This window comes from Salmo salar, chromosome ssa01, assembly GCF_905237065.1.
Source record: "Salmo salar chromosome ssa01, Ssal_v3.1, whole genome shotgun sequence".
NCBI lineage: Eukaryota > Metazoa > Chordata > Actinopteri > Salmoniformes > Salmonidae > Salmo > Salmo salar.
Genome location: NC_059442.1, coordinates 20390755 through 20418744, shown reverse-complemented (window position 1 = coordinate 20418744; position 27990 = coordinate 20390755). Strand labels below are relative to the sequence as shown.

Here is a 27990-nt window from a genome sequence, read left to right as displayed (position 1 = left end):
TTTCAGACAGTAGACACGACCCCTCTGTTACCTTGCCAACTAAGGAACTGGCAGTGGATCAAACCATTGTGAGGCAAAGGGTGGGGGGGTCACAATCTTTGGAAACTTAAAAACGCGCTATTAAGTGTCTATAATCAGCACAATTGCTTTCATTGCGTATTATTAATATTATTTAAATTACATAGTTATGATTCAGTGATATATTGGGGGGGACAAATCATATTTTTCCCAGGATGGGGGGGTCGTGTCCCCCCCGTCCCCCCCGGGATTTCCGCCCCTGGACACAAAGTGCCCAAATAATATTTATGTTTGGGATGGATGTATGTCAATGATGTAATAGATTGCAAGTGGTCGATTTTTCTGGAATGACTGACTGTAGGTGCTCTATACTTGAATATTGCTTTACGCTACACTAGGTTTAGCTCCAAGACTGTCAGCCAATCATGGCTTTCTCTGGTGATCTGCTAACATCAACCGCAAGTCTATGGGGCCGCAGATCCCCTACACTGATGTGACCATCTTAAAGCCTCCAAGCCAGGGGCCTGGACCACTCCCTCAACAGCTCTCCGGCCTGCTCCCTCCCTCACGCTTTGCCCTCATGGCATCAATGGTTGTCTCATGACAATCTACCCTACTGAGGTATGACTGAATCCTTCCAAAATGTATCAGTTCATCTACTCAACTGAGCTTTTACTTTAACATCCCTGCTACTTCAGCCATATAGTAACCATTCTTCTTTTTGTCCCACAGGCCATTTGCTCAGAGTGAATTTGCGCATATCCATATCAGCATACAAAAAAAGACTTCAGCATAGAAAATGTATTAGAATTACGTTTCTTTCATTTGATTCATCATGTGCACATGAATTCAATGTGTTCTATTATAATTGGCATTGCTCATTGCTTGTGCATTGAGTTATGTTACATACTGTAAAGGCAAGTATATTTTATACACATTTAAAACATTTAGAAATATTTTATTTATGGCATAGACATTACAAAATATATTTTGACACATTTTGAATTCCTATATTTCTATACATTTCCCGTAGGGGCTCTCAGGCTAGTTACCCTTTGACTCACAACAAACCCATCTAATGACACTGGTTTGATTGTCTCTCATTGGTCGATTGAGCAAATTAGAAACAATATTATTCTTTCATTCAGAGGGCACATGGTTGGTGATTGTAGACACAGGCAGCTTGTTAAACGAGTTGATTTTAATTGCTCTATGGCAAGTGAGCGCTCCACAATTGAAAGATGACTGTGAAAATTTGGCTCTCCAGTGTATCACAGCAGAAGCATTGATGTATATGGCCATTTGTTTTGATACATTTTCCAATTTATATATTTTCCAATTTCATAACACGCAGCAAGTCAATACAAACACTGCCTAGTCAGTAAATTAATGTGAGATGAATTAATTACTACAGTGAGTCTCGTTCAACTGATGCCTTGCCCAAAAAATGCATCGAAAATAATGTTCGAGAACATTAACATTGTGCACTCAATGTTGCATGTATTCTCATAACAATATTCTTTGTTGAATATGCTGTAGGTAATCTTTCAGAAAAAAATGTTATTTAAAAACCTTTACATAAAAAGGACACATTTAATTTGCTGCAAACCAAATGATATGGCCTCAGTATTAAATGCAGTACAAAAATGCATAATGAAAAGCTCACTAGGTGAAGCAGTCCCTAACGAATACATGATGCAGTTAGTAGCAGAATTGCCTGACAATACACACTGCCTCTCCCCTTACAAAATGCACACATGCCAGCGGTTATCAAAGAAGGCAGTTAAGTTGATTTCATCCACATTACAAACACTGAGAACAGAATATAAATAGTTTCTAAAAATATAATATATTAGATATGTGTACTGTTTTCAGTTAGACAAGAACACAATGATCAACTCAGGCTCCTGCTCAATAGAGAGGAGCCAAACGACTTAACCTTGTCTGAAAATCCCCCCTCGCTCTGTCTCCAGGTGCCTCTATACTGAGCACCTCTGACCCATAGAACATTACTATGGGTTGGCAGCTTGTTTGACTTCTGTTCCCTGTTAGTGTCTCTGGCTCTAACAGCTTTTCCCTCCATTTTGAAAGGCTGTTGTGCTGCTGATTGTGGATTTCTTCAGCTCTATCCTCATGGACTGGCTTTCTGCTCTCTGCTCCAGCCTCATTCCTCCAGACATCCCCAGGGCTCCCAGCATGGCTTTGCCCGTCTTCAGGCCCTTGGACATAGGGATACGGGTGAGCCCTGCCCGGGGTGGGTGGGCATCATGCCCGGGCTGGGCGATAAAGGGATAGGATAGAAAGAGGAGAGTGGGTGAGAGAAGAGGAGGCCACAACAGAGAAACGGGTAGAAGAAAATAATCAATTACTGAGGGGTAATATCAATGAAAACATTTCCCTTAGAGAACATTTACTATAGGAACTGTCTTCCTTTCAAGACCAACTCAGTGGGGGAGTAATGGTGCGAGTCATGTTACAGTGTATGGCAGCCTACCGGCTCTGTGCTGCCTTTCTTCTGTCGGTAAGGGTGTTTGTGTCCTGTGTGTCTATGTGAGAATGAACACACTGAGCAGCAGCTATAAGTGACAGGGTGATTGTAACATGGTGGCAGATTGCCACATCATTAGAGCTCTGTTGTCTGGAGGGCTGTTGATAAAGCTCTCTCTGTCACGCTACCATTTGCCCCACAAAGACCTCATTATACCACCCATTCAGTGAGATGCTACCTTGTCGCCCATCAATATGTTACATAACAGAAAGGAACGTACATGTCCACAATCTTACAAAATCATTATTTTGCTAGTTCATAAACATAATTATTTTCATTGATTTCCTTTTATTAGATTCCTAATTTAATTGGGGGTGCATAGGGTTAACACAACTCAAAGTATAAGTTTGAACCAGTTAATAACAAATTAACATAACAGCCAGGTGAATTGATGTACTGAGGAGACTCACCACAGCTTGTGTTGGTCTGGCAGGGGTGGACGTGACTGCAGTGATGGTGATGCTGCTCATCACTTTACTGGGTGTGGTTTTGACAGTGGCACTATGGCGAGGGGAGCGCAAAACCGTGCCTGTGGATAACATCATCTCTCTGCTACACTCTGTTGCCATGCCGACAGGCCTAACCACCACCTTGGGTCCTGTGGTGTTGTTGTGGCCCTCCGAGGGGCCCTTATTGAACTGGGAGCCATGCAGGTGGATGTGAATCTTGTTGTCCTCTGTGGTGGTGATGATACTGGCATTGGAGTTGTACTTCCTGATCGGTGTGGGGACCATCTGTTTCTCAGGGGTCACCTTGAACACGGCCCGGCCCATGGTCATCTCCTGGGGCTCTGGGGAGGTGGACATGTTGGACACCATAGAAGCGCTAACTGTCATGATGGATATGGGTGATATGGGTCTGCCTGATGAGGAGGAGGCCTTGCTGATCTCTGGTGACTTGGCCCTGGAGATGGTGGTGACCGGGGACTTGGCCCACTCTGGTCCCCCTGGCCCGGCGCTGGCTTTCCCCCTTGAAGCTGCGGTGGTGTGGGTGGGAATGATTGTGATCCGAGGCTTCTGGTGGCCCTGCAGGGTGGGACTGAGGCTGGAGCTGGAGCTGGAATAGAGGTCCTCAGCAGACGGACTGCTGATCTCCAAGGTAGCCGTGCTGTTCTCGTGGTCTGGGGTCACTCTGATGCGTAAAGGCTGCCCTTGCTTCTGGGACATGGCCAGGTCAGAATGCATGGATTCACTGTTGATATGGACAGACTTGTCCAGATTACCACCCTGAGGGATGAGTTCCCTCTTCCTCATCCAGGGAATCCAGGACTTCTTCATGCTGAGGTCAGCGGCAGCAGAGGGTGAGTAGCGTTCATGACCACCAGCTTTCTCTGTGGGTTTCTTGAGACCCTTCTGTCGAAGATTACTCATGATGTGATTCTCTTCCTGGACGGACTTCCTGATGAACACAGCCGGGGTGTCCTCTTCTGCCGTCTCATTTGCCAGCGCATCAGTCTGAACTCCTGTGGACGCCATGGCAATGTCCACCATCCTCCTCCCGTTCAGACTGGGTCGTAGAGCGCGGCTGTGGCGCTTGGTCACCTCCAGCTCTTTGGTGAGGTGGAGGACCTCAATGCTCATGTTGTTCTTCTTCTCCTCTTCCTCTAGGAACCTCTGCTGGAGGAAGGAGTAGTCCACTTGGAGTTGAGAGAGCTGGTCTTCTTTGTGCATCAGCTCATGGATCTTCTCCTTAAGGGCTACCATGTCATTCTGCAAGTCTCTGGTGTTGGCGTTATCTGTCCTGCAGCGCTGTTGTAGGTCTGCCTCCTGGCTCTCCACCTCTCCATTCTCTATTGCTTTAATCCTGGCGATCTGACTCCTCATCTCCTCCACCTGCTGGGAGAGAAAGTTGGCCTTGTCTTGCGCCGTCATGAACTTTTTCTCCAGCAGGTCGTACTGATCCTCTGTCTTTATCAAATCGCCCTCCACAATCTCTAGCTGCTTGAGACGGTTTTTCAACCGCTCTATTTCAAACGTTAGCTCCTTCACCCTGTTGTCCTCTTTCGAACTCCCGTCTGACAAGCTTCCCAGTTCCCTCTTTGCTATGTTATTTGTGGATATATTTTCTGCCCCGTGCAATCCATCTAACCTCTTGTTCATTTGGCTGACTTTGGCGCTCAGATCCTTGCTCTTTTCCATTTCACATGTGAGCTTAGTGCTAAGCTCTCCTTTCTCTCTGGTGAGGGTCCCAACCTTGGCCTCCATCTCTGATTTCAACTTCAGGAGCTTTTTACTCTCCTCTATCAATCTCTCAGTCACCTCCATGACCTTGACCTGCTCTACTTTGAACATCTTACTCAGATCATCCCTCTTCTTCTCCTCTAACAGCATTCTCTCCATCATATTATTTTTCTCATCAACCATTACCATAATGAATGATTTCAGCTTTGCCAGGTCATCTTTAAGGCCCTGCTCAGTCTTTTCCAGTCTCAGCTCAGAGGATTCCATCTCTTTCATGCGTATTTTAACGGCCACCAGTTCGTCGGCGAGCTCCTTTGACACGTCCTTCTCTCTCTCCAGAGTGGCGTGTAGCTGGAAGCACTCCGCCTTGCTGGCATTGAACGCCCCCTCTAGTCTCTCCAGTTCCACCATTCTCCTCTGGAGCTTCTCCACTTGCAGTTTGAGTTCTTTCCCTCGGCTCTCTTCCTCCTGCAACCTCTTCCTCAGCTCCCTGCACTGGGCCTCTGCCTTGGTGATCTCCTCGTCCTGCCCTTCCATCTCAAATACCCGTTTGCGGAGGTTCTCCAGTTCAGTCATTAGGTTAGAGTTCCCACAATCCCCTTTGCTGATCTTATCCCTCAGCTCGTCCAGCTCCTCCTTTGACATCCTCAGAGCCCCGGTGCTCTCCTCCAGCTCCTCCTTTGACCTCGCCAGAGCCCATTTGCTCTCCTCCAGCTCCTCGTTTGACCTCCTCAGAGCCCCGTTGCTCTCCTCCAGCTTGTCCTCTGACCTCCTCAGAGCCCCATTGCACTCCTCCTCTGACCTCCTCAGAGCCCTGTTGCTCTCCTCCAGCTCCTCCAGCGTGTGGGTGAGTCCAGACAGCTTGACATCCAACTGGCGGTTCTGGGACTCCTGGCTGGCCAGCTTGGCTGTAATCTCCTCCTGCTCCTGGGTAAACTTGGCCTGGCACTCACTCAGCTCACCCTCCAAGCTCAGGGCCCTCTGTCTGTCCTCCTGGGCCCGAGCACTGGCGCTGCTCAGGTCCTGCTCCCTCTGGGACAGCTGCTGGGTCAGCTCCTGGACCCTCTGGCTCTGCTGGTCCATCTGCTCCAGGTGGAGTTGCCGCTCGTCCACCAGCATCAGGGCAAAGGACTTCAGTTTGACCAGCTCCTCCCTCACCTTCTCCAGACGCTTGGTGTTCTCCTTCTCTTTACGCACCTGGTAGGCTTTCTCATTCTCCAGCAACCTCTTCAATCTGGCAAGAGATAAAAAAATTAATTATATATATATATATATAAAACATTAAGGATGTGTAAACTGTTCTGCTGGACTGTACATCCTTGAAGTAAGTGTTTTTATATGGCGTATCATTCTGCAATTTAATCTTTCACAAAGAAAAATATAATTTAAACATCATTCACTTCAGCCAAGCTTGATACTTTGTAGCACAAGAATGTTTTGAATTTCTACAGAAATGTCAAACCATAGAGAATTGGTCTCGCATGACAGGAGTGACTGAACACAGTAAGCTGCCATGAAACTTAAACACTAAGATACTACTTATTTACAAGACATGACTACTGATATTTGCTGCTGCTACATACTCTTTGGGATGTATTCAAAATGGATGAATAAGTGATTCTCTCATATTCCAAATTAATAAACCTGGTAGATGTCAGCCTGATTTCCTCTCTGTTTATTTTACTGCATTCAGGATAAGGAAGGATTAATGAAAAAACACATGATACTGTGTCACAGGGAACAATGATGGGTCAGATCAGACACTGAACCCTCCACTAATTCTTTCTGGCTCAGATAGCCATGGTTCGCACACTTAATTTGGCAAAGAACTGCAGCACACTGAACGATCTAGTACACTAGGAAAAACTGCCAAAAACTCCCTTGCTGTTTTCCGTCCTTGCTGCTGGAATCAAGACTGAGAAAACAACAAAATGTGAGTGAAAGTTTGATTAAACCCCCACTGAGCGGTCTCTTTTTCTTTCTGCTTCTTTTTATGCTGTGCATGTCCATGTGAGGAATCTCAACACACTGAATGCAAAGTTGTCTTGGGAACTCTCCTCTCCATCTTTTGCCTGAAGTGCACACTTTATATATACAGTAAATCTCACACTGAGTTAGGATATCAACCAAGAAACATATTTCTGACAGTAGTACATTTTATACCAGCAGAAACATTTGCACTCTAAACAACTTAAACACCAACCAAAACTTACCCACTATTCTAGATGAACTACAGGAGAGTCCATGTCTAACATGTTTGCCATAGTACAGGATCCACTCCAAGTTCAGAGTTGGCATTTCTCCATAAGAACTCTACCATCACATTCCAAGCATGTCATCAGGACAATGAAAGGTGAATAAATGCTGTGTGTGTAGCACCGGACTTTTAGCTGGTGATGTCAACTCACCCATAGGCAGTTAGGCAGAGATCTGTGAGGCTCTGGTTTAGACTGTGAGGAAGTAGGAGGGACCCTGGTCAGATGAGGGCGTTCTTTACACTCCTCCTTAATTTGTTTCCCCCCTTTTCTGTGTTCACTAACAGGCAATTTGTTTCAAGAGAAATGACTCCTACACACAGGCTCCTACAAAAGCCTGTGTACACAAGTGATTCAGACACTTCTTACATTACTTAAAGCGGTCTCCATAGACACAGCGCTGTTTTGGCTAAGCCAAATTCTGTTGATGGAAAACAATGCAAAGTAGCCCTGTGATTAATCTCCTAATACCCCTGCCTACAGACAGGAAATGATCTGATCAGACAGGAAGCTTTAAGCTCAGTGGGAGAGAGGACAGTGAGTTTGTCTGCTGTTGTGTCACCTTGGGAGAAGTGGATCTGCGTTCTGCTCCGTGTAAAGCTGATGTATAATGGGGGAAACAGATAGGGATGAGCCAGTTCCGCTCCCTGGAGGTGAGGAGACAGACTCCATGAACACTCGGACAGATGGGAACCCTGACAATGGTTTTATGAGGTGCTGACTCTGAGCGATATGGTGACCGTGTGGATCAATACAGAGACTGTAGGCCTAGCACTCTACAACTTACAGGCAAACAAAGAAGCTTCCGTCTTCAACAAGAATGAATGGCAATGCAATGAATCTGTAATTAACTATCCCTTTTTAGAGCTCATCATACTTCAAATAAAAATGTATTTGTCACATGCACCAAATAAAACAGGTGTTGATCTTACAGTGAAATGACCTCTATACAGAGGATGCGTTGAATTCTAGATTCTAATAGAGCAGATCCTTTGTTTATGTTGAAGGATTATGAGCATCGGTAACATTCAAATCCCACTGCCAAGTCAGATCACCATGTCAGCCTACTGTACAGAGTATCATCCAGCCTCTACAGCAGGGGTGGCAAACTCATTTTGCCCCATGGGCCGCATTTGGTCTTCACCGAGGTCTGGAGGAACACACTTAAAATTGGTTATATTTCACATCGTATAAATGTTCTAAAAATAGTCCTCTATCCATTGCTTTGCATCGATTACTCCCTGACTGTCTAGCTTTGGTTTTGATGACTGTTAGTGAGCTGGACAGAGACTTTTGAGCCATTATCATTTCTACACAGTTTGGTTTTAGTCATTTCAATGTCGATATAAGATATTTTTTTCCATGAAAAATGAATAAATAATAATAGAAAAATAATATATTTTTTAAATTACTCAAACCACCCGCTAGCCGAATTGAATGGGCTTGCCATCCGGATCTGGTCTGTGGGCCATATGTTTGACACTCCTGCTCTACAGTGTGCCACTTGATCCTCATACATGCTTACCCACGTCCATAAGTCATTGACACCTAAGCAATCGGCAATCTAAAATTACCCCCACACAAAGGTCACAGGCATGATGTCACTGTCAATTGGGCCTACAGCGGCGAGGTCACATTGGGGAGAAGTCACTGACACCTGACCTTCAGACGTAAAGTAGAGCTCCCTATCTCCCTGGAGAAAGTCATTCAGGAGGTAGTAACTATGGTCAAACGGCTACCCTGTCAAACCCATCAGAGGTGTAGCAATGTCCTCAGGAGCCCCTCATGTGATCTAAGGCCAAGTCAAAGTCTCCAACAAGTAGCAGCATTGACCTTTAAACAACCAGACTATACCGTAATGAAGTTAGTCCACCAGCATGATGAGTTATGAACCACACAGACTGCAGGTATGTTAGGATTCACGGAACATAGGTGGAACGTTATCGGCTCTGTTTGATCATGGATTCAGGATGGTCAAATGATTGTTTCATAATGACTTGGTCCATAAACATGAGATCCTGAACTTGCTTGAGCACATGTTCAGGTGCAATCAACAGTGGGTCCCTGAGAAAACACATGTTCATGATGAAACAGCATTTCACTCATCCTGTGTTTCCTGAGGAATGTAGTTGGAGGCGTAGCAGCTTGTACGTGTCAGAGGGTTGTGGATTGAAGCTGAGACGCCGTGCCAATGCCTGTCAAAACACAGCCGTGGACTGTAATCACTGCTCTTGAGGGGAAAAAGCATTAAGTGCTCAGCTACAGCATAATCAATAAACTACATCTCATTGATGTTGTGTTAACAGACGGGCACCAGAAGCTAAGCTACTTTAAAGCACCCAAAGTCTGGATCACAGGCCGGTGTAGGTTTGATCACAATGATGGCTAGCGGCATTAATTAAATGCCTCTCTTATGAATACAACTTGTGTCAACTGCAGCAACGCTTCTATTCCCTAATTTACAACATACTGTATGTGTAAACAAAGTCAAGAGCAGAGTTAGCAACCCCTTCACTCCAAATTCCTTCAGTAGTTTGGTGTAAGACCTGTATGTGTTTTCGCTTTTCTTCTTGCACTCACACATGTCAGTGAGCTATTTAAATGAATAGGTGTGAGATGGATGGACATGTAGACAGATTGCTCCCACCTTGCACTGACAGAGAGAATCATCAAAACAGTGGCAACTCTCTACCAAGCGTGTGTGTGCGCGTGCGCGTGCGTGCGTGGCCCTTCCCTGACTCCAGGCCAGGGAAGGGGAATGTGGGCTCAGCCAGTGCTGATGGAGCAGGAGATCTTAAACACAGGGCTGTAGGCACTAAGAGGAGGTTGTGGAGGGCAGTAGGCTGAACACTGGCCAACCAAGACAGTGAAATAACCTGGCAGAGGTCGTCACCGGCACCGCTAACACCTACATTAAGATCAACTGGACTTAAAGTAGATCTACCTACTGAAACCTGTCAACTCCAAAAACTATCTTAGGTTTGGATTTAACAATTTATAGTTCATAACCAGCTTCTTCCATGTTTTTAGAATGAAAGTCACTGCTGTCTCGTACTGTACATAGCTAGCACCTGATGAAGCCTAGTCTAACTCAGTCCCACTGACTGTTTCTCTGGGGTTGGTTAATGTGGAAGGCTTTCATCAGACAGTCTGAAGGTTCATTAAAAGGGAGATCATGCGGTTGCTATCTCTCCAACAAAGCGTGAAACCGTCTGCCTGGGGTTAGGCATGTTCAGCGTCTACCTCAGTCAGGTGTCAATCAAACACATCCTGGGCAAAGCTTCAAGTTTGTTCTACTGTTTGGAACCAATGTACAGTACTTCATCTCCCTCTGTCCTCTTTCTCCTTCTCCCAGGCCTCTCCCACTGTCTCTGACGGCGGCTCTTCTGACAGTGATGTAGCCTTCATGGTCGGTCTCCTGAGTTGTCCAATAAAAGGGAAGGAGAAGGGGCTGTGGAGCTTTGAGAGTACATTGGGCCTGTCTGGGAGATGCTGTTTGAAGTTTTATAGCTTATGAAATGCAGCTGGGGCTCCACTCTGGCCTGCAGATGACTGGGTGTGGGGAACATACACGCACACACTCGTGCACACATGCAGGTTGACTGTACAAACATTACACAGGCACGCATGCACACACACACACACACACACACACCTTAGTTCTAACACATCATCTATCAGCCAGAGTAAATGGTCTGTGTCCAGAGGCGGCTGGTACTGCACGCATTAACCCTCAGCACAACTGAACATTTAAAACTGTGCAATACCTCTGCTCTGGACTTTATGGGCATACAGGTTCTCCATGCCCCCATTGCCCACAGGGAGAAGAGCAAACACATATGTCTCTGCACTGGGAAGCAACAATAGTGCTTGCTGCAAAAGCCTCATCCAATGGATCTAGCCAGTGGAGTCTGCTAAAGTTATCTGGCCCTCTGACTTTACAAGTCCTGGCCATATGATAGGTATCATATAAACCGTGGTGATTAGTGTCAATGGGAGTCACCGTGTCGGGTCATGGTTCCGCTTGGCTTCGAGGGTAGGGTGAGGTCACACCAGCACACACTGGTCAGATGACCTCATTCATCCCTCTGTGTGAGTAGTTTAATCCAACCTGGACTCAGGGGTAGACGTAATATAGTAAAAGTAAATCTGAGAGATTCCAATTATCAAATCGAAGTGTATTGGTCACATGCGCCGAATACAACTGGTGTAGACTTTACAGTGAAATGCTTACTTACAATCCCATTCCCAACAATGCAGAGTTAAAAAGTAAGACAAACATTTGCTAAATAACAAAAAAGGAAATAGTAACACAAAATCTGTAATGAGGCTATATACAAGGAGTACCAGTACTGAGTTGATGTGCAGGGGTATGAGGTAGTTGAGGTAAATTAGGTAATACTGTATGTACATGTGGTTAGGGGTAAAAGTGACTAGGCAACCAGGATATATAATAAACAGAGTAGCAGCAACAGCTTGTGTGAAAGTATAGAACAGGAAGGCCTGCACACTGTTGAAATTCCCAATTCACTGTTTAATTGACAACATTATGTATGACAGTGTGTGTAGCGTCAATATGCATGTGTGTGTTGGAGTGTCAGTGTAGTGAGTGTGTGGGTAGAGTCTAGTGGGTCTGCATAGAACCAGCACAAGGGAGTTAGCGTAAATCAATTAAGATAAAGAAAGAAATAATAAAGGGGGTCAATGTAAATTGCCGTGCGGTAGCAGAGAGAACAGTCTACGACTTGGGTGGATGGAGTCTTTGACAATTTTTAGAGCCTTCCTCTGACATCGCTTGGTATAGAGGTTAGAATGATATGTTACCTTTCGTATGGTATGTATACATTTGTGGATGTCCATCATTCATTTCATACGATATGTTACGAATCACAATTTATGACAATAATATGTTACGAATTTGCAAAACATACTGTATGATATGTTATGAATTTTTATTTGTTGTGGCTAATGTTAGCTAAGTGGCAAACGCTAACATTAGCTAGATGGCTAACGTTAGCTAGGCTATGGGTAAAGGTAAAGAATTAGGTTAAAGGGTTAAGGTTATGCTTAGCTAACATGCTAAGTAGTTGCAACGTAGAAAATAGTTGGTACTCAAATTATTACATTGTCCGTGATGAGATTCGAACATGCAACATTTGGGTTGCTAGAAGTTCTCATTTTACGTCTACCCATCCACCCCAACCAAACACCCTACTTTCATTTTTGCCTTAAGTAATCTTCTGTCTTATGTAACCATACCAAACGTAACATATCATACTGATTTGAGTGTTCCAGATGTATGTTTACTATCTTACGTCTAGTCTATGAGACCAGGCTGATTTCTCTCTCTCTTTCTCATGTCTGATCCCTTTGAGAGGTTCCCGCTCACTGTGTCCTTACACACCTCTCACACACACAGTCATGCTAGGACTACTGAAGACTAGGTCCCAATGGTCCTGATGACCTGATCTGAACCTCCACCAGATGATGTCATGGGAGAAAGAGAACTGAGAGATATTGCCTCATCACCAACTTCATTATGCCCTAATACTGAGTAAACCTTTTCTTACTTTAATTCTCTCAGCTTTGGGTCAGAACGAAATGAACTAGAGCCTCTTCCGCCCCCTCATCCTCTGACCTCTCTCTCTTCCTCCCCCTCATCATTTTACCTCTCTCTCTCCTGCTCCAATAGGTTAGTGAATTCGTCACTCTTGTTCATGTAGTCAGCATGTTTGCGCTTCTCGCTGTCCAGCTCGTGCACGGTGCGGCGATGACACTTCTCAGCCAATAGAAGCTGTTCCAGCATGCGCCGATACGTGTCCTTGTGTTTATCCTGCAGACGGTCCAGCTGAGGAAAACACAGAAGGATCATTAGACTGTAACTCTGAATATTCAGTCAACTAGTGAACTTCTGTCTTGTTGATCTATGCATCCTTATTGTATAATAAAACTGTTAGATTTCATTGCAGAAATGTGTAAAACTAATGATCTTCAACATTTGATATCCAGATTTGTCTGTATGAATTACATGGTACTGCAATTGTTGAGGGAGCTACTGTAGCGCGTAACCATTTCAATGAACCTTTTATAACTGTTGTAAACTGTGTACATGACAAATAAAATTTGATTTAAAAAAAAAGAAAAAAAAAAGAATACTACAATCAATGAATATTATTGGTTTGTAAGGTAATAAGTATCTGTCAGTACTGTTGGTGACTAACCTCAGCCATTGGCCTCTGGTAAACATTGTCAATGTGTGTTTGTGTGTTGGTGAGAAGGCTGTCTCTCTGTAGGGCCTGGAGGGCTGTGGTAGGAGCTGCAGAACCATAGTGGGACTTCAGAGCCTCCGGATGTGTCCTCTCAGTCTTCAGCACACAGATAACATCCTCCCTCGCCTGGGGGTTACACACACAAAAAACACACTCTCTTAGTACTTTGAAAAAAACCTTGCAAGTTACTGTTTATAAGAATCTTCTACAAGGAAAGGTAAGAGTAGGTTTTCTGTGATATGTAATGTGTGTTAGTACCAACATCAGCCACTAGAGGGAGGTGTAGTATAGACAAGAATATATCTAATTTTGGACTAAAATATTGTAAGGGTTTACTTAAGCATGGCAATCGGTTCCACCTAGTGGATAATGAAAGTAAACAACATCCCAGCAGACAAGATTAATGGTTCACTCCACAGTTAACTATTAAGCTATGTACAATATCATCATACGGTAGTTTATCAATATGAATCAGTCTCACCTGAACCTCACCTTCCATGACCCCTAGCAGCCTCAGAAGGTCCTTTTTAGTGAGGTTCATGATTCCCAGTCTTTTGTCACTAGTACCTAAGCTGTCCTCGGTTAACTTCTCTATGTCAGAGACCACCACCACCTCCTCCACCAACTCCTCAATGTTTGGTTGAACTTTGACCTTCAGACTCTTTATAGGTGTATGCAGATTTACATCCTCTTCCTGGTTGATGTCTTGCGTTGCCTGGGGGACCCCGAGTACCCCATTGGCTGGGCTCTCCACCCCACTGCTCTTGGACCTCATCCTCTACCTGGCCAGAGAAAAATAACAGAGGGAATCATATTTTAATATTGTGAATAAAAGTGAGGGAAATTGTCATCTAAATCAATATACTTAATGTAACAGAATCTGTACAAACATCACTTGAAAGCATGTGAAAAGTGAGAGTGTGTGTGTGTGTGAGAGAGAGCGAGAGAGAGAGAGAATGAGAGCGAGACAGAGAGAGAGATACAGAGAGAGAGAATACAAATAAGCATCCTGGACACTCCTCAGACTGTAGACAAATCACTTACAGTCGGTTTTATGGCCTTGGCCTTGGAAACCCATCTTCATAACCCTCCTCCCTCATCCCCTTCCTGTGCCTTTCTGACCATCTTATATTCAATGACAGGAGACACACAGGTTAAATTAGAACTACATGCGGAAGTGTCTAATATTATAAGGTGTGAGGTCAACTATAAGAGTGCTCCAAGGCAGCATGTCCTGCATCTGTCATTTCTCTTTTCTATCCGAGCTTAGCCAAATATTCAACATACAAAATCACTCGACAGTGTGTGCATGTGGTGGTGGAGTGTGTGTGCATATGTGTGGTGTGTGTGTGTTCCTGACAAGTATTTATGACATGTCCTGTTCTTTTACAGAGTATCTCATGCTGGGTGGTGACACGTTGGATGGGAGGACGCTGGAACATTTGCAGCACCTCTGGGTGTTTGGCTTGTTTGTCATGCTAATCTGTAAACAATCTGGGTTCCAACTCAAAAAGAAATACAGGGCTTAAACTATGATGGTCTATATGCACCATATTATACAGTAAGACCAGGTTACAGGAATCTTTAGTTACATCGCATTCATTTACAGTCCTCCTGTACTGTCATCCATGTACAGTCATCCTGTGTCCGTTGGGGTCAAGTGCACTGCACACAGTGTAGGTCAACAGTGTAGGTCAGGGGTACTCAACTACTATATGAGGTCCGGTAACACAAATTCCCTGCGATCAAAGGTTCGGATGGATATTGTCTTTATTGGCATAGTAACAAACCCATACCTCGGGACCCATGCCACCCCAAACTGTTCACACCCCTCCTGTTGGCAAAAATAATATTTTCCAGTTTTAAAGCTAATTTCCTACAATTCAACACATTTTGCCATGTCTTATGTGTGCATCTGAAAAAGTTACAGATGTGCAAATATCATACCCCCAAGACATGCTAACCTCTCACCATTACAATAACAGGGGAGGTTAGCATTTTATATCATACCCCCAAGACATGCTAACCTCTCACAATTACAATAACAGGGGAGGTTAGCATTTTTGGGCTGTATGATATTTATGCCTCTATGCTACTGTCCATGCACTAAATTTCAAAATTGTACTTTGTGTATTCTACTATTACAACTCTCAACCAAATTGCATTGAAATCCGGACTAAGTTCTTAAAATGATTTTTCTTCTTCTTCTTCTTCTTCTTCTTCTTCTTCTATATAATATATATATATATATATATATATATATATATATATATATATATATATATATATACACTGGGTATACAAAACATTAAGAACACCTGCTCTTTCCATGACATACGCTGACCAGGTGAAAGCTATGATCCCTTATTGATGTCACTTCAATCAGTGTAGATGAAGGGGAGGAGACATCTTAAAGAAGGATTTTTAACTCTGTTTGGTGTATTCAGTGTATATACATTTATTTATTTTGGTCGGGACCCACGGTCCGTATTGACCCCGCTCTGGGTCCAGGTCCGAACCTCGGTCCACCTGTTGAGTATGGCTAATGTAGGTCATCAATGCATTTGTGTGTGTGCATGCACTGTATATGTTAAACTTCATAGAGCTTTGATCTTAGAGCCTCTCTCCTCTTACCTGAAAGAGTTGTGATTAATGGAACAACTACAGTCCTTTGAAGGAGTTTTGATTAATGGAACAACTACAGTCCCTTGAAGGAGTTGTGATTAATGGAACAACTACAGTCCCTTGAAGGAGTTTTGATTAATGGAACAACTACAGTCACCTGAAGGAGTTGTGATTAATGGAACAACTACAGTCCCTTGAAGGAGTTGTGATTAATGGAACAATTACAGTCCCTTGAAGGAGTTGTGATTAATGGAACAACAACAGTCACCTGAAGGAGTTGTGATTAATGGAACAACTACAGTCACCTGAAGGAGTTGTGATTAATGGAACATCTACAGGCCCCTGAAGGAGTTGTGATTAATGGAACAACTACAGTCACCTGAAGGAGTTGTGATTAATGGAACAACTATAGTCACCTGAAGGAGTTGTGATTAATGGAACAATTACAGTCCCTTGAAGGAGTTGTGATTAATCGAACAACAACAGTCACCTGAAGGAGTTGTGATTAATGGAACAACTACAGTCACCTGAAGGAGTTGTGATTAATGGAACATCTACAGGCCCCTGAAAGAGTTGTGATTAATGGAACAACTACAGTCACCTGAAGGAGTTGTGATTAATGGAACATCTACAGTCCCCTGAAGGAGTTGTGATTAATGGAACAACTACAGTCACCTGAAGGTGTTCTGATTAATGGAACAACTACAGGCCCCTGAAGGAGTTGTGATTAATGGAACAACTACAGGCCCCTGAAGGAGTTGTGATTAATGGAACAACAACAGTCCCCTGAAGGAGTTGTGATTAATGGAACAACTACAGTCACCTGAAGGTGTTCTGATTAATGGAACAACTACAGGCCCCTGAAGGAGTTGTGATTAATGGAACAACTACAGGCCCCTGAAGGAGTTGTGATTAATGGAACAACTACAGTCCCCTGAAGGAGTTGTGACTAAGGGAACATCTACAGGCCCCTGAAGGAGTTGTGATTAATGGAACAACTACAGTCCCCTGAAGGAGTTGTGATTAATGGAACAACTACAGTCCCCTGAAGGAGTTGTGACTAAGGGAACATCTACAGGCCCCTGAAGGAGTTGTGATTAATGGAACAACTACAGGCCCCTGAAGGAGTTGTGATTATTGGAACAACTACAGTCCCCTGAATGAGTTGTTATTAATGGAACAACTACAGTCCCCTTACTGTGAGCAAGTGTTCTCTCTGTGATCCTGTTCTGGTACAGTATGACATCAGTACTTTTATCATTACTGACAGATAAGGAACAATTCCCTTGCAGGTGATGTCACACGACCCCTGACTCATCCTCTGAGCCGTCCTGAGCTGAGTGAGCTCACAGAACTATGTCACACATTCTCTCTCTCCTACACGACTCCACCGCTCTCTCTGCTCTGAGATCAGTTTGAGGCTCAATTAGGTGTGTGACCCACCTCCTTGGGACCGTTGAAACAACGCAATCCACAGCCAGAACAGCACAACACTGGGACTGTGAACATCAATAAAGAACAGTAACTCATTCTAACCTCGATGAAAACAAGATGTTCACAAGGAGAGCTATGAGACTGGGAGCAAAGCAGGCCTGACTGTACTGTATGTATGTGTGAGATACAGGGTTCTGACAGCGGTTCACTGGAGGTTTCAGCTCACTCCTCAGGGATTTGGTTATCTTCCTCTTTAGTAGCGGTCTGACTCTGCAGAGCTCTTACTGATCAGAATGACTTAATGGCGTCTGAAACGAATCTACCCTAATCTGAAATGTTTCCTGGAAAAAGGTCCAGGTGCAAGAAAGGGTTGAAAGAAAAGATCTTCCAAAATAAGAGAGAAGAAAAGCCATCTCAAGTGCTGAATTGGGCTGCTCAGACTGCTTTCCATGCCCTGTAGTACATTACAGTATAATAACATCACATTGAGTCTAACTGGAGTGATTTTCTCTAGCACAGTAGACTACCCAGTACCCACTGCTATGCCACTCCTCAGCCCTGCCAGGACAAGTGCAGCCAAGGATAAAGGGGTACCAAGGTTACACTCTATGCCTTGATGATGTAACATCTACAGTACTATACTGTACTTGACTCCAGCAAAGGATTAGATTCCAATGGCATGTTGTGTTAGCTAATCCAAGTTTATCATTTTAAAAGGATAATTGATCATTATTAAAAAAAAATGTTTGCAATTATGTTAGCACAGCTGAAAACGGTTGTGCTGATTAAAGAAGCAATAAAACTGGCATTCTTTAGACTAGTTGAGTATCTGGAGCATCAGCATTTGTGGGTTCGATTACAGGCTCATAATGGCTAGAAACAAAGAGTCTATTCTTGCTCCGAGAAATGAAGGCTATTCCATGCAAGAAATTTCCAAGAAACCTAAGATCTCGTACAATGCTGTGTACTACTCCCTTCACAGAACAGCGCAAACTGGCTCTAACCAGAATAGAAAGACGAGTAGGAGGCTCGTCTACAACTGAGCAAGAGGACAAGTACATTAGAGTGTCTAGTTTGAGAAACAGACGCCTCACAAGTCCCCAACCGGAAGTTTCCCAACATCAACAGTGAGGAGGCAACGCCGGGATGATGGCCTTCTAGGCAGAGTTTCAAAGAAAAAGCCATATCTCAGACTGGCCAATAAAAATAAAAAATTAAGATGGGCTAAAGAACACAGACACTGGAAAGAGGAACTCTGCCTAGAAGGCCAGCATCCCAGAGTCGCCTCTTCACTGTTGATGTTGAGACTGGTGTTTTGTAAATAGTAAAGTAAAGTACAGATACCCCAGAAAAACTACTTTAAAGTATTTTTTACTTAAGCACTTTACACCACTGTTCACCACAGTGTTTGGATCGATAGGCTTTACTGAGTATTACTGTAAACCACTGAGATAAGAATTAACACAGTGACCAATCCACTGGCTCTCAACTGACCCCACGTTTATGTGGTCTTCGTCTGGTTTAAAAGGTGGGTTAAGAGAGGTTGTAAGAGGTCAGAGAGGAATCAGACACAATCGATGGAGACCATATTTTGAAAGCACCTACTTCTCTCACACACTTCAGAACAAAACTCTAGATATTGTTTTGAACTTATGGTCAGGACATGAACCTAAGTACATTCAATGTAAAACTTGCATTTCTTATTGAAGTACGTGCACACTTCCAATATGTAACTATGCAACAGCTCTGTAGAGTACAGTATCACTTCTCCCTAGTCAATCTGGGCTTCATCCTCCATTTAACTTTGGATAAATACTTTAGCTCCAACTTCTGGCTCCTTTGGCTTCCACCTATGATTCCAAACTCCAAGAACACATTTATTTTTCCTCTAGCACAGTTTAATTAAACCGGTTCTTATTCCCACAGTTCTGTATGTATTGTGTAATGCTATCAGCTGGAACATGCATTACTTTGATTCAAGGGTAATGAGCTGATTGGGAGTTAAGCCGTGAAAGCTCAACATTCACATGGAACTGAGGTTAGATAGATAGCTGACTGGACACTGTTCAAATAGACCATTTCAGGATAATGATCTATTACTCCAATTTCACCAAGGCGTAATGATAACAAAACCTTCTCTATACCCTTAACTCCTTCCAATTTTTGTGTTTTCTATTTAAATTTCAATCAGATTCCTACAGCATGGCTCTCCGTTTCAGCTCAATGGTTTGCAACTGTTGTGAGTGAAGTGAATTCTAAGAGGGCAAATGGGGATTCCAAAGCCACGTGGCCTCTGAGCCTCACATACCATTCCTGCATGTTGCATTCCCTTCTTCCCTGATATGGAGGGAGCTGGCTAATGGACAATGAGCCCTCACTGGGTACCCCTGACCAGCATGCCCACAAATCCATGGAATCCAAGTCATCTGTAGTACGTTACTGTCTGACTGCCTGCATCAAACGCCCAAGTTCCCTCTGATGAGAAGGCCAGGGCCTATTTATCTGTGGGGCCTGTGAAGGCATGGGACTAAAGTAAGGTTGGATCCCATGTCTACCCCCACATAGCCAGGCTAGACCCTGACGGTCATGGCCAGCTGTCACTCAGGGTATTTATAGGGTCTCCGACCCCAACACACGTTCCCCTGGTCCATGCTGGAGAAAAAGGAGCCCTATCACTTTAGCTGTGATCAGCAAGTAAACAGATGCCTTTCACTGAAAGGGAGTCCAACCGCTTTAGGTTGGGGCACAACATACTGCTCAAATGATCATTGAAAAGCAAAAATGTTTGGCTACAGCTACACCACCTACATACAATCCAAATTCAACCACAAGGTGTGTGGACATACCGTGAAAATAAACAAACTTCGTTGGAGGGCCTGATTTAGCCAGTGGATGTGAACTCTTTCCCAGACCTGTCTAGAGTTGTTGTTGTTGCTTGTGTGAGACCTGTACCTCCTCTTTCAGTGCTCCTCCAGAGGTCCCTGCCAGACTGCATGGCTACATGGTCCTGATTTGGCCTGTGATGTCAGCCTTAGTTGATAGATAGCTCCTGCTCCCTGAAACACTAGTGACAGCAGTTGTCGGGATTCCAGGGGCCCTCCGAACTCTTTGGAAAAACGTATAGTTTGATTGGGGGAGTTTGATATACTCACTGGGCAAAAACTAGTTGAATCAACGTGTTGTTTCCACGTCATTTCAATGTGATGATGTTGAATCAAGGTGGACAACTCATTGGATTTGCAAAAAGTAATCAACGTAAGGCAATTTCATATTTTTTTCAACCAACTTTTAACCTAAATCCAATGTCATAGTAACATTTTTGGTTGATTTCACATTGAATTGACCTTAGTTGACAACTCAACCAAATGTAAATCAAAAATAGATGTTGAACTGACATCCATGCCCAGTGGGTAGCCATGCTATGAACCCAACGTGACTAAATATGGGCTGGGAACTGTGCCTCAGCATGAAGGAGATTGGCAACGCACCACGCCTGCAGACCTGATCAAATACCGTGGGGTCCAAAGGCTCTTCCATCTTAACAAGGAAAACATCAGAATATCAGAATTTTAATAAACGGATGTTTCAATCAACCTTGACTCAAAACTGTCACAGAGATTGTCTTGAATCAAATGTTAGTATACTGTTTTTACAAGTCCCTCTTTTCCATGTACTGCTACAGACTGGTATGTCTCAGCTTTCTGCAGACACATTCCTCTGCAGACAAACAGTGACCTTTCAGGGTCAAATATTACATAACAGACGTGTTTCAGAGGTAAATTTAGTTAAACGAAAGAGTGATGACGTCTTTTGTCGGTTGAGACAGCTGAACACACTTACGGTATACATATTTCTTGTTGATTGGTATTATATCACTAAATTACACATGGAATTTCTGTTTACAATATATTCTTATTTCACTTGGAATTTCATAATACTTTGTTTCACTTAGAATTTCTAAATACTAGATGACATGGTCTCTGCTAACATGGTCCCAGTCCTGTTGGTTACTGTATATGTATATTGGCCATGGTACAGTTTGTCTAGTGATCTGACCTACTTCTATTTATACTCTGCATCAATATTTCTTACACCTGACATGTCATCCTGCTAGGGCAGAATATTACTTTCCCTACCAGGTTTCTACTCGTTGTATCCTCTTCATCACCACATTACATACACAGTCTTCTGATTGCAGATGAGGTTCAATGAGTTTCCACCATTAGCAAAAACAGGTATTTTAATACACCAGGGCCACGGTGTCCCAACAGTGTCATGTATGACAGAAGAAAGACACATACAATTGAAGTCGGAAGTTTACATACACTTAGGTTGGAGTCATTAAAACTTGTTTTTCAACCACTCCACAAATTTCTTGTTAACAAACTATAGTTTTGGCAAGTCGGTTAGGACATCTAATTTATGCATGACACAAGTAATTTTTCCCAAAAATGATTACAGACAGATTATTTCACTTATAACTAAGTTTACATACACTAAGTTGACTGTGCCTTTAAACAACTTGGAAAATTCACGAAAATTATGTCATGGCTTTAGAAGCTTCTGATAGGCTAATTGACATCATTTGAGTCAATTGGAGATGTATTTCAAGGCCTACCTTCAAACTCAGTGCCTCTTTGCTTGACATCATGGGAAAATCTAAATAAATCAGACAAAACCTCAGAAAATAAATTGTAGACCTCCACAAGTCTGGTTCATCCTTGGGAAGAATTTCCAAACGACTGAAGGTACCACGTTCATCTGTACAAACAATAGTACGCAAGTATAAACATCATGGGACCACACAGCCATCATACCGCTCAGGAAGGAGATGCGTTCTGTCTCCTAGAGATGAACGCACTTTGGTGTGAAAAGTGCAAATCAATCCCAGAACAACAGCAAAGGACCTTGTGAAGATTCTGGAGGAAACAGGTACAAAAGTATCTATATCCACAGTAAAACGAGTGCTATATCGACATAACCAGAAAGGCCGCTCAGCAAGGAAGAAGCCACTGCTCCAAAACCGCCATAAAAAAGCCAGACTACGGTTTGCAACTGCACATGGGGACAAAGATCGTACTTTTTGGAAAAATGTCCTCTGGTCTGATGAAACAAAAATAGAGCTGTTTGGCTATAATGACCATCGTTATGTTTGGAGGAAAAAGGGGGATGCTTGCAAGCCGAAGAACACCATCCGAACCGCGAAGCACGGGGATGGCAGCATCATGTTGTGAGGGTGCTTTGCTGCAGGAGGGACTCGTGCACTTCACAAAATAGATGGCTTCATGAGGAAGAAAAACGATGTGGATATATTGAAGCAACATCTCAAGACATCAGTCAGGAAGTTAAAGCTTGGTCGCAAATGGGTTTTCCAAATGGACAATGACCCCAAGCATACTTCCAAAGTTGTGGCAAAATGGCTTACGGACAACAAAGTCAAGGTATTGGAGTGGCCATCACAAAGCCCTGACCTCAATCCCATAGAAATGTGTGGGCAGAATTGAAAAAGCCTGTGGGAGCAAGGAGGCCTACAAACCTGACTCAGTTACACCAGCTCTGTCAGGAGGAATGGGCCAAAATTCACCCAACTTATTGTGGGAAGCTTGTGGAAGGCTACCTGAAATGTTTGACCCAGGTTAAACAATTTAAAGGCAATGCTACCAAATACTAATTGCGTGTATGTAAACTTCTGACCCACTGGGAATGTGATGAAAGAAATAAAAGCTGAAATAAATCATTCTCTCTACTATTATTCTGACATTTCACATTCGTCAAATAAAGTGGTGATCCTAACTGAGCTAAGACAGGGAATTTTTACTAGAATTAAATGTCAGGAATTGTGAAAAACTGAGTTTAAATGTATTTGGCTAAGGTGTATGTAAACTTCCGAATTCATCTATACATGAGAGACAGAAGTTGTACAGGGACCTTCAGTAGATGAAGATGGTGCAGCTAGTAGGCCCTAATACTGTACACTGTAGGCCTATCAAAGGCAATGCAATTCACATACAGATGTAGGATCTTAATTTGAGCCAGTTTGCTACAGCAGTAAAATAATCCTGCAGCAACAGGAGATGTGCGTCATTATGTGGATTATAATTGATGGACATTTTTGTAGGGGTTGATACATTTTTCGTAAGGGAAAATCAAGTCTGACATTTCAAAGAGGAAATTACAGAAGCCCTTTTCAACCTCATACAATGCACGTTTTACATTTCCTGCATTGCAAGTTTTCCTGAAACAGGGTGATAAAATTAAGATTCTACATGTGTATATTTATCTCCTTTTGCTCTGAACGAAGCTTGTATGTCTCCAAGAGCCAACAGATATGATATTCACAACTCTACTGTGCTGGGTAGCAACCCAATTCACTTGATCTATTGAGGGAGCAGCATGGAGTAGGCTTACAGAATCTGTAAATGGACACCAACCAATCAAGCACCAAATTCCTTGAGTAACATGACATGATTGGATATCATGTTTAAAAGGAGATTCTAAGGGGGCGGGGAACAAGGCATGTTCTGAATGTTGCATAAAGACCATATAGAGGTTGCAAATTACACATGGGTGAAGCACACTCACATACACTAGGCCCAGGAGCACAACTTTCACTTTTTGTCCCCTCCAGTTTTATCATTGGAATGTGATACAAAACGAGGCAACAACGTGCTTTAGGACCATGCGGACGCCTCCGAGCGGTCAGGTAGGCTGTTTGGAGTGTATATATATATATATATTATGTCCCCCCAACTTCTAAAACCAAAGTTGCGCCCCTCACTAGGCCATAATTACATACAATTTCAATGGTCTGCTCTGATCTGGCATGTGTGATGTACATGACATTACATGACATTACATGACCCTTTCACACTGCTGAAAAAAAGTTATACACATTTAGCCTAACTTGAGTCGTCTGTCCAACTCAAGAGTTGCCTAGTTAAATAAAGGTTAAATAAACATTTCATAAAAAGAGCTCCAACAGTCAGCCAGTGCAGACACTGAGAACCCAGGGCGATAAGGCAGCTCTATTTCTGAATCATGGATCGGTCAGCAAATATGTGCAAAACCGTCCAAATAAATGACATCACAGAAAAAATGGAAGTCTCCAGCAGTCTATCATGATGTCACTCCCCCACTGACTGGGAGGAAGAGAGGAAGCGAGACGCAGCCTGGTTGACTTGAGATCACTGATTACTACAATAAGACTCACTTCAGGGAATTCAAAGTCTCCCTACCTGAACCTTTCAAAGGTTCAGCAAGAAGTTCTTGGAATGACAGCTTTTTCTAGTGAAAAGAGAGGGCGAAGGTCAGTTGGAATAGGGCCAGAACCATTTGCAATGAATAGCATCACTATCCCAAGCTACTGGCGATTAATATAGATACATCTGTGACATACAGAAGGCTTAGGATTCAAAAGATTCCTTTAAGATATCACATTGAAGGAGAGGACTTCTCTAGTCACAATATTTGGAGAATGTCAAGATGGTTTACTATGAACTTTATAAGAGAACAAAGCCCACTAGCTGCATGGTCATTCGATGTACGCTGCTGAAGCACTGTGGTTTTCCTTTACACATCAAAACATGGAAATGGAAGAAGCATTATTCTATGTAAATCCCAGAAGGTCTGGAACGCATTCTCTACATTCATGGGTTAGTGTCATAGAAATGGGGGTGACACGTGCCGGGGACAGCTGTTGCCGAATCTCCCCAGTAGGTCTGAAGTCTGCACCACAGTGACCACTGGGAGTATAGTGCCCAGCCCCAGCCCAACTCCCTCTGTCTGGCCTCAACAAGGGACAGAGCCAGGGTCACTCCTCCAACCTCCCCCACTCCCACAACACACTACAGGCTACAGTCTGGCCCACTCCCAAAAGCGATGAGTTGACCACGTGAAGCAGACCTCTGTTACCAGATCATTCCAGAGAGTGCTGATGGCAGTGCACTGGACAGTGGACACATGCTAGGCAGATACAATCACCCTTACCATATACGCTCGCTCCCTCTCTATAACTACAACATTGGATACTTTCTATCTAATGTTGTAGACATTTCCAAGCCAAGTGCATGATGTAGCCTACATCCTACCAGAATCGCTATGCAGGCTATAAAAAATACAATTAAGAACTGGCTGTCCATTGATGATTGTGCTACAATATGTTGTCAATGGAAAAGCCTGGTTGATTAACACCACAGTGGAGTGGTATCTCTTTCCCAATCTACCACTGCTGAAAGAGCTACATTACCTCATAACTTAGCCATGTCCTTATCATCTCACTGATCAGAAGTAAGTGATGCAAGATCATAATAATGTAGTGACATAAGGTGATTTGAGGCGACGGGCATCTCAGTGGAGAGGGACGCAGTTTGAGTAAGCGAATACTCTCTCTGCACCTGTGCCACTTGTATGAGCCAATGACATAGCTTGGTCTGTCTGAATAGATAAGTCTGACTTGATAACTCTTCAAACATTGTAAAAAGAATGAACTGTGAATGAACTTTGGTAACCCCTGGAAACAAAACACTCAAGTGTAAAGTAAACCACTCAAACTAACATTAGGAAAGGATCTCCTTATCCCGGACCTGGACAAAGTGCCAGAAATATTCATGACAGATCTCTCTCTCTCTCTCTCTCTCTCTCTCTCTCTCTCTCTCCCCTCCTCCCTGCATCTACCATGATATTATTAAGTGCTAGGGGACCACATCAGCTGGAGTGTGAGCAATTAGCTCTCCTCTCTCTTCCAGAGCTGGACTGCATTAGGAGCAATACAGAGACAGATAGGTGCTGAGGAGATAGATGACAGTTAACTTAAAGTATGCCTGAACACTCTAAGAAAAAAAGGTGCTATTTCGAACCTAAAAGGGTTCTTCGACTGTCTCCTTAGGAGAACCCTTAGATTAACCCTTCTTGGTTCCAGGTATAACCCATTTGGTTCCAAGTAGAACTATTAGGGGGTTCCATGTAGAACCATTTCCACAGAATGTGCTACATGGAACTCAAAAGGATTCTGCCTGGAACCAAAAAGGGTTATTCTATAGACACAGTCGAAGAACCCTTTTCAAACCCTTTTCTTGCAATCCCTCTAAAAGAGAGATATTTTGCACATTTCATTTGGCTCAGCTAAACAGTGTGATGTATGTCTTGACAAATGGATTAGTTCTTATGATGCATGTACATGCATGTTCTATGATTGATGGCCTGGTGATAAATGAAATCATTTCACATGGAGGAATGAATAACCATGTAGAAATTATGCTGTTTCACAACAAGTTGAAACCCCCCCCAGGTTCGAGGAGACGATCCATTCCCAATGTTAACGGAGGAATCTGGATTAGTTATTCCTTATCTCCCAGCCTAAATATCTCAGGAGAACGTTATTTGTCTGGATTACGCTGTCAGCTCTAAGTCCTCACAAGGCTTTTCTTACTAGTATAACACTAGAAGGGGTTCTCACACTGCTTTTATATAACAATGACAGAGGAATAAGTTGTGATTTATAGGGTACATTACATTCATGACTTTGTCTTTCCTGTGTGTGCTGTCTCAGTGCCAGTGTCTAACTCCTAATGACCATTCTACCTCCTGAGAACAGTCAAAAGGCCTTTACTCTCTTAAAACATGTCATCAACTCAATGTGTTTTAATCTATGTGGACAGCATGGATTTTAACCCATTCATACTGCACAAAGCAGGCAGATAGAGTCCATTGAAATAGTGTTCCTTCACACAGTATATCTGTGCAGAACAGCACTGACAAAGTCCAGCAACACTTCAAACTCATAATACTAGAGCATTTCAGCTGATAAGTTTATCTCCTGCCACGGCACGGGCACATGGTCTAACTTCCCACACTGAGTAGAGATGAGAGAAGCATGCTTTCACTGAGGCACACTGTGTAGAAGACAGTAAGCTGTACTTTCTTACCTGTTCTTTCTGGTCCCCAGGGTTAGGTTTGGAGTGGTGCCTAAGGTAATCCTACAGGAGTGACTCAGTCTGCCCTTCTCTATGTGAATGTCCTCTGAAGACCTCTTCTTATTGCTCTTCTTAATGCTACTCCTGTTCAGCTGCCCTGCTACAGAATGAATACCATCACCATGGACAAGCTCTGCTCTCTCACTTCTCCTCCTCTAGGATTCCAGGTCAAGAAGGAAATGCTACAGCAACGAGAGCTGGGTCTAGTCCTCTCTCTCGCTCTCTCTCTACTCGCTTATCCACTCTCCCTACTTCCCTCTCACCCCTCTCTCATGCACGCTCTCTCTTTACACTCTCTCTGTCTTACTCTGTCTCTCGCTCTCTCTCTCGCTCTCTCTCTCGCTCTCTCACCACACTCCCTTTTTTCTTTCTCTGTAAGTCAGCCAAAGATATACACTCTTTGAGGAGTCAGTGGGAGAGTGTTTGTGACAGAAAGAGAATGCAAGGGAGTGAGGGTGAGAAAGACAAAATAAAGGAGAGAAAGCCTTGGCGGAGGAGGGAGACAGGCAATCATGGAGGCACAGTTCTGTTCCCACTCCCACTCTGTCTGTGTTTGAAAGGAGCCGTTGCTCAGCGGGGAGAGAGAGGTGCAGCAGTGTGATGTCCTTTGTCACACGTCCAGGTCTTTTCATTTACTCCTCCTTTGTCCCCAGTCTTTCAGTGTGGAGACGGAGGCTAAAGCATGGGTCT

At 43.5% G+C, this 27990-nt stretch overlaps 1 protein-coding gene across 2 annotated transcripts; it reads right to left on the bottom strand.

Moving 5' to 3' along the window:
* Positions 1–960: 960 nt before the first annotated feature.
* LOC106573499 (filamin-A-interacting protein 1) lies at positions 961–27990 on the bottom strand. 2 transcript variants are annotated; one of them, XM_014148638.2, is made up of 6 exons: positions 27253–27990; positions 13752–14052; positions 13223–13396; positions 12671–12849; positions 2977–5980; positions 961–2294 (listed from the first exon to the last, which is right to left on the bottom strand). In XM_014148638.2, exons 2-6 carry the CDS (start codon positions 14043–14045, stop codon positions 2082–2084), a joined length of 3864 nt encoding a protein of 1287 aa, XP_014004113.2. In that variant the 5' UTR covers positions 14046–14052; positions 27253–27990; the 3' UTR covers positions 961–2081. The 2 variants fall into 2 exon arrangements, with proteins under 2 accessions (XP_014004113.2, XP_014004230.2); XM_014148755.2 differs by lacking the exons at positions 12671–12849; positions 13223–13396; positions 13752–14052; positions 27253–27990 and adding an exon at positions 6960–11244.

What these genes read in the sequence shown, in the direction of transcription:
- LOC106573499 (XM_014148638.2), bottom strand. Translation starts at nt 14,045, where the DNA reads ATGAGGTCCAAGAGCAGTGGGGTGGAGAGCCCAGCCAATGGGGTACTC. An exon ending in TTGGAGCAGGAGAGAGAGAG is followed by an intron (nt 5,981 to 12,670) that starts GTAAAATGATGA and finishes ATCTCTTGCCAG; the next exon opens with ATTGAAGAGGTTGCTGGAGA. An exon ending in CCAGACCAACACAAGCTGTG is followed by an intron (nt 2,295 to 2,976) that starts GTGAGTCTCCTC and finishes TTTATCGCCCAG; the next exon opens with CCCGGGCATGATGCCCACCC.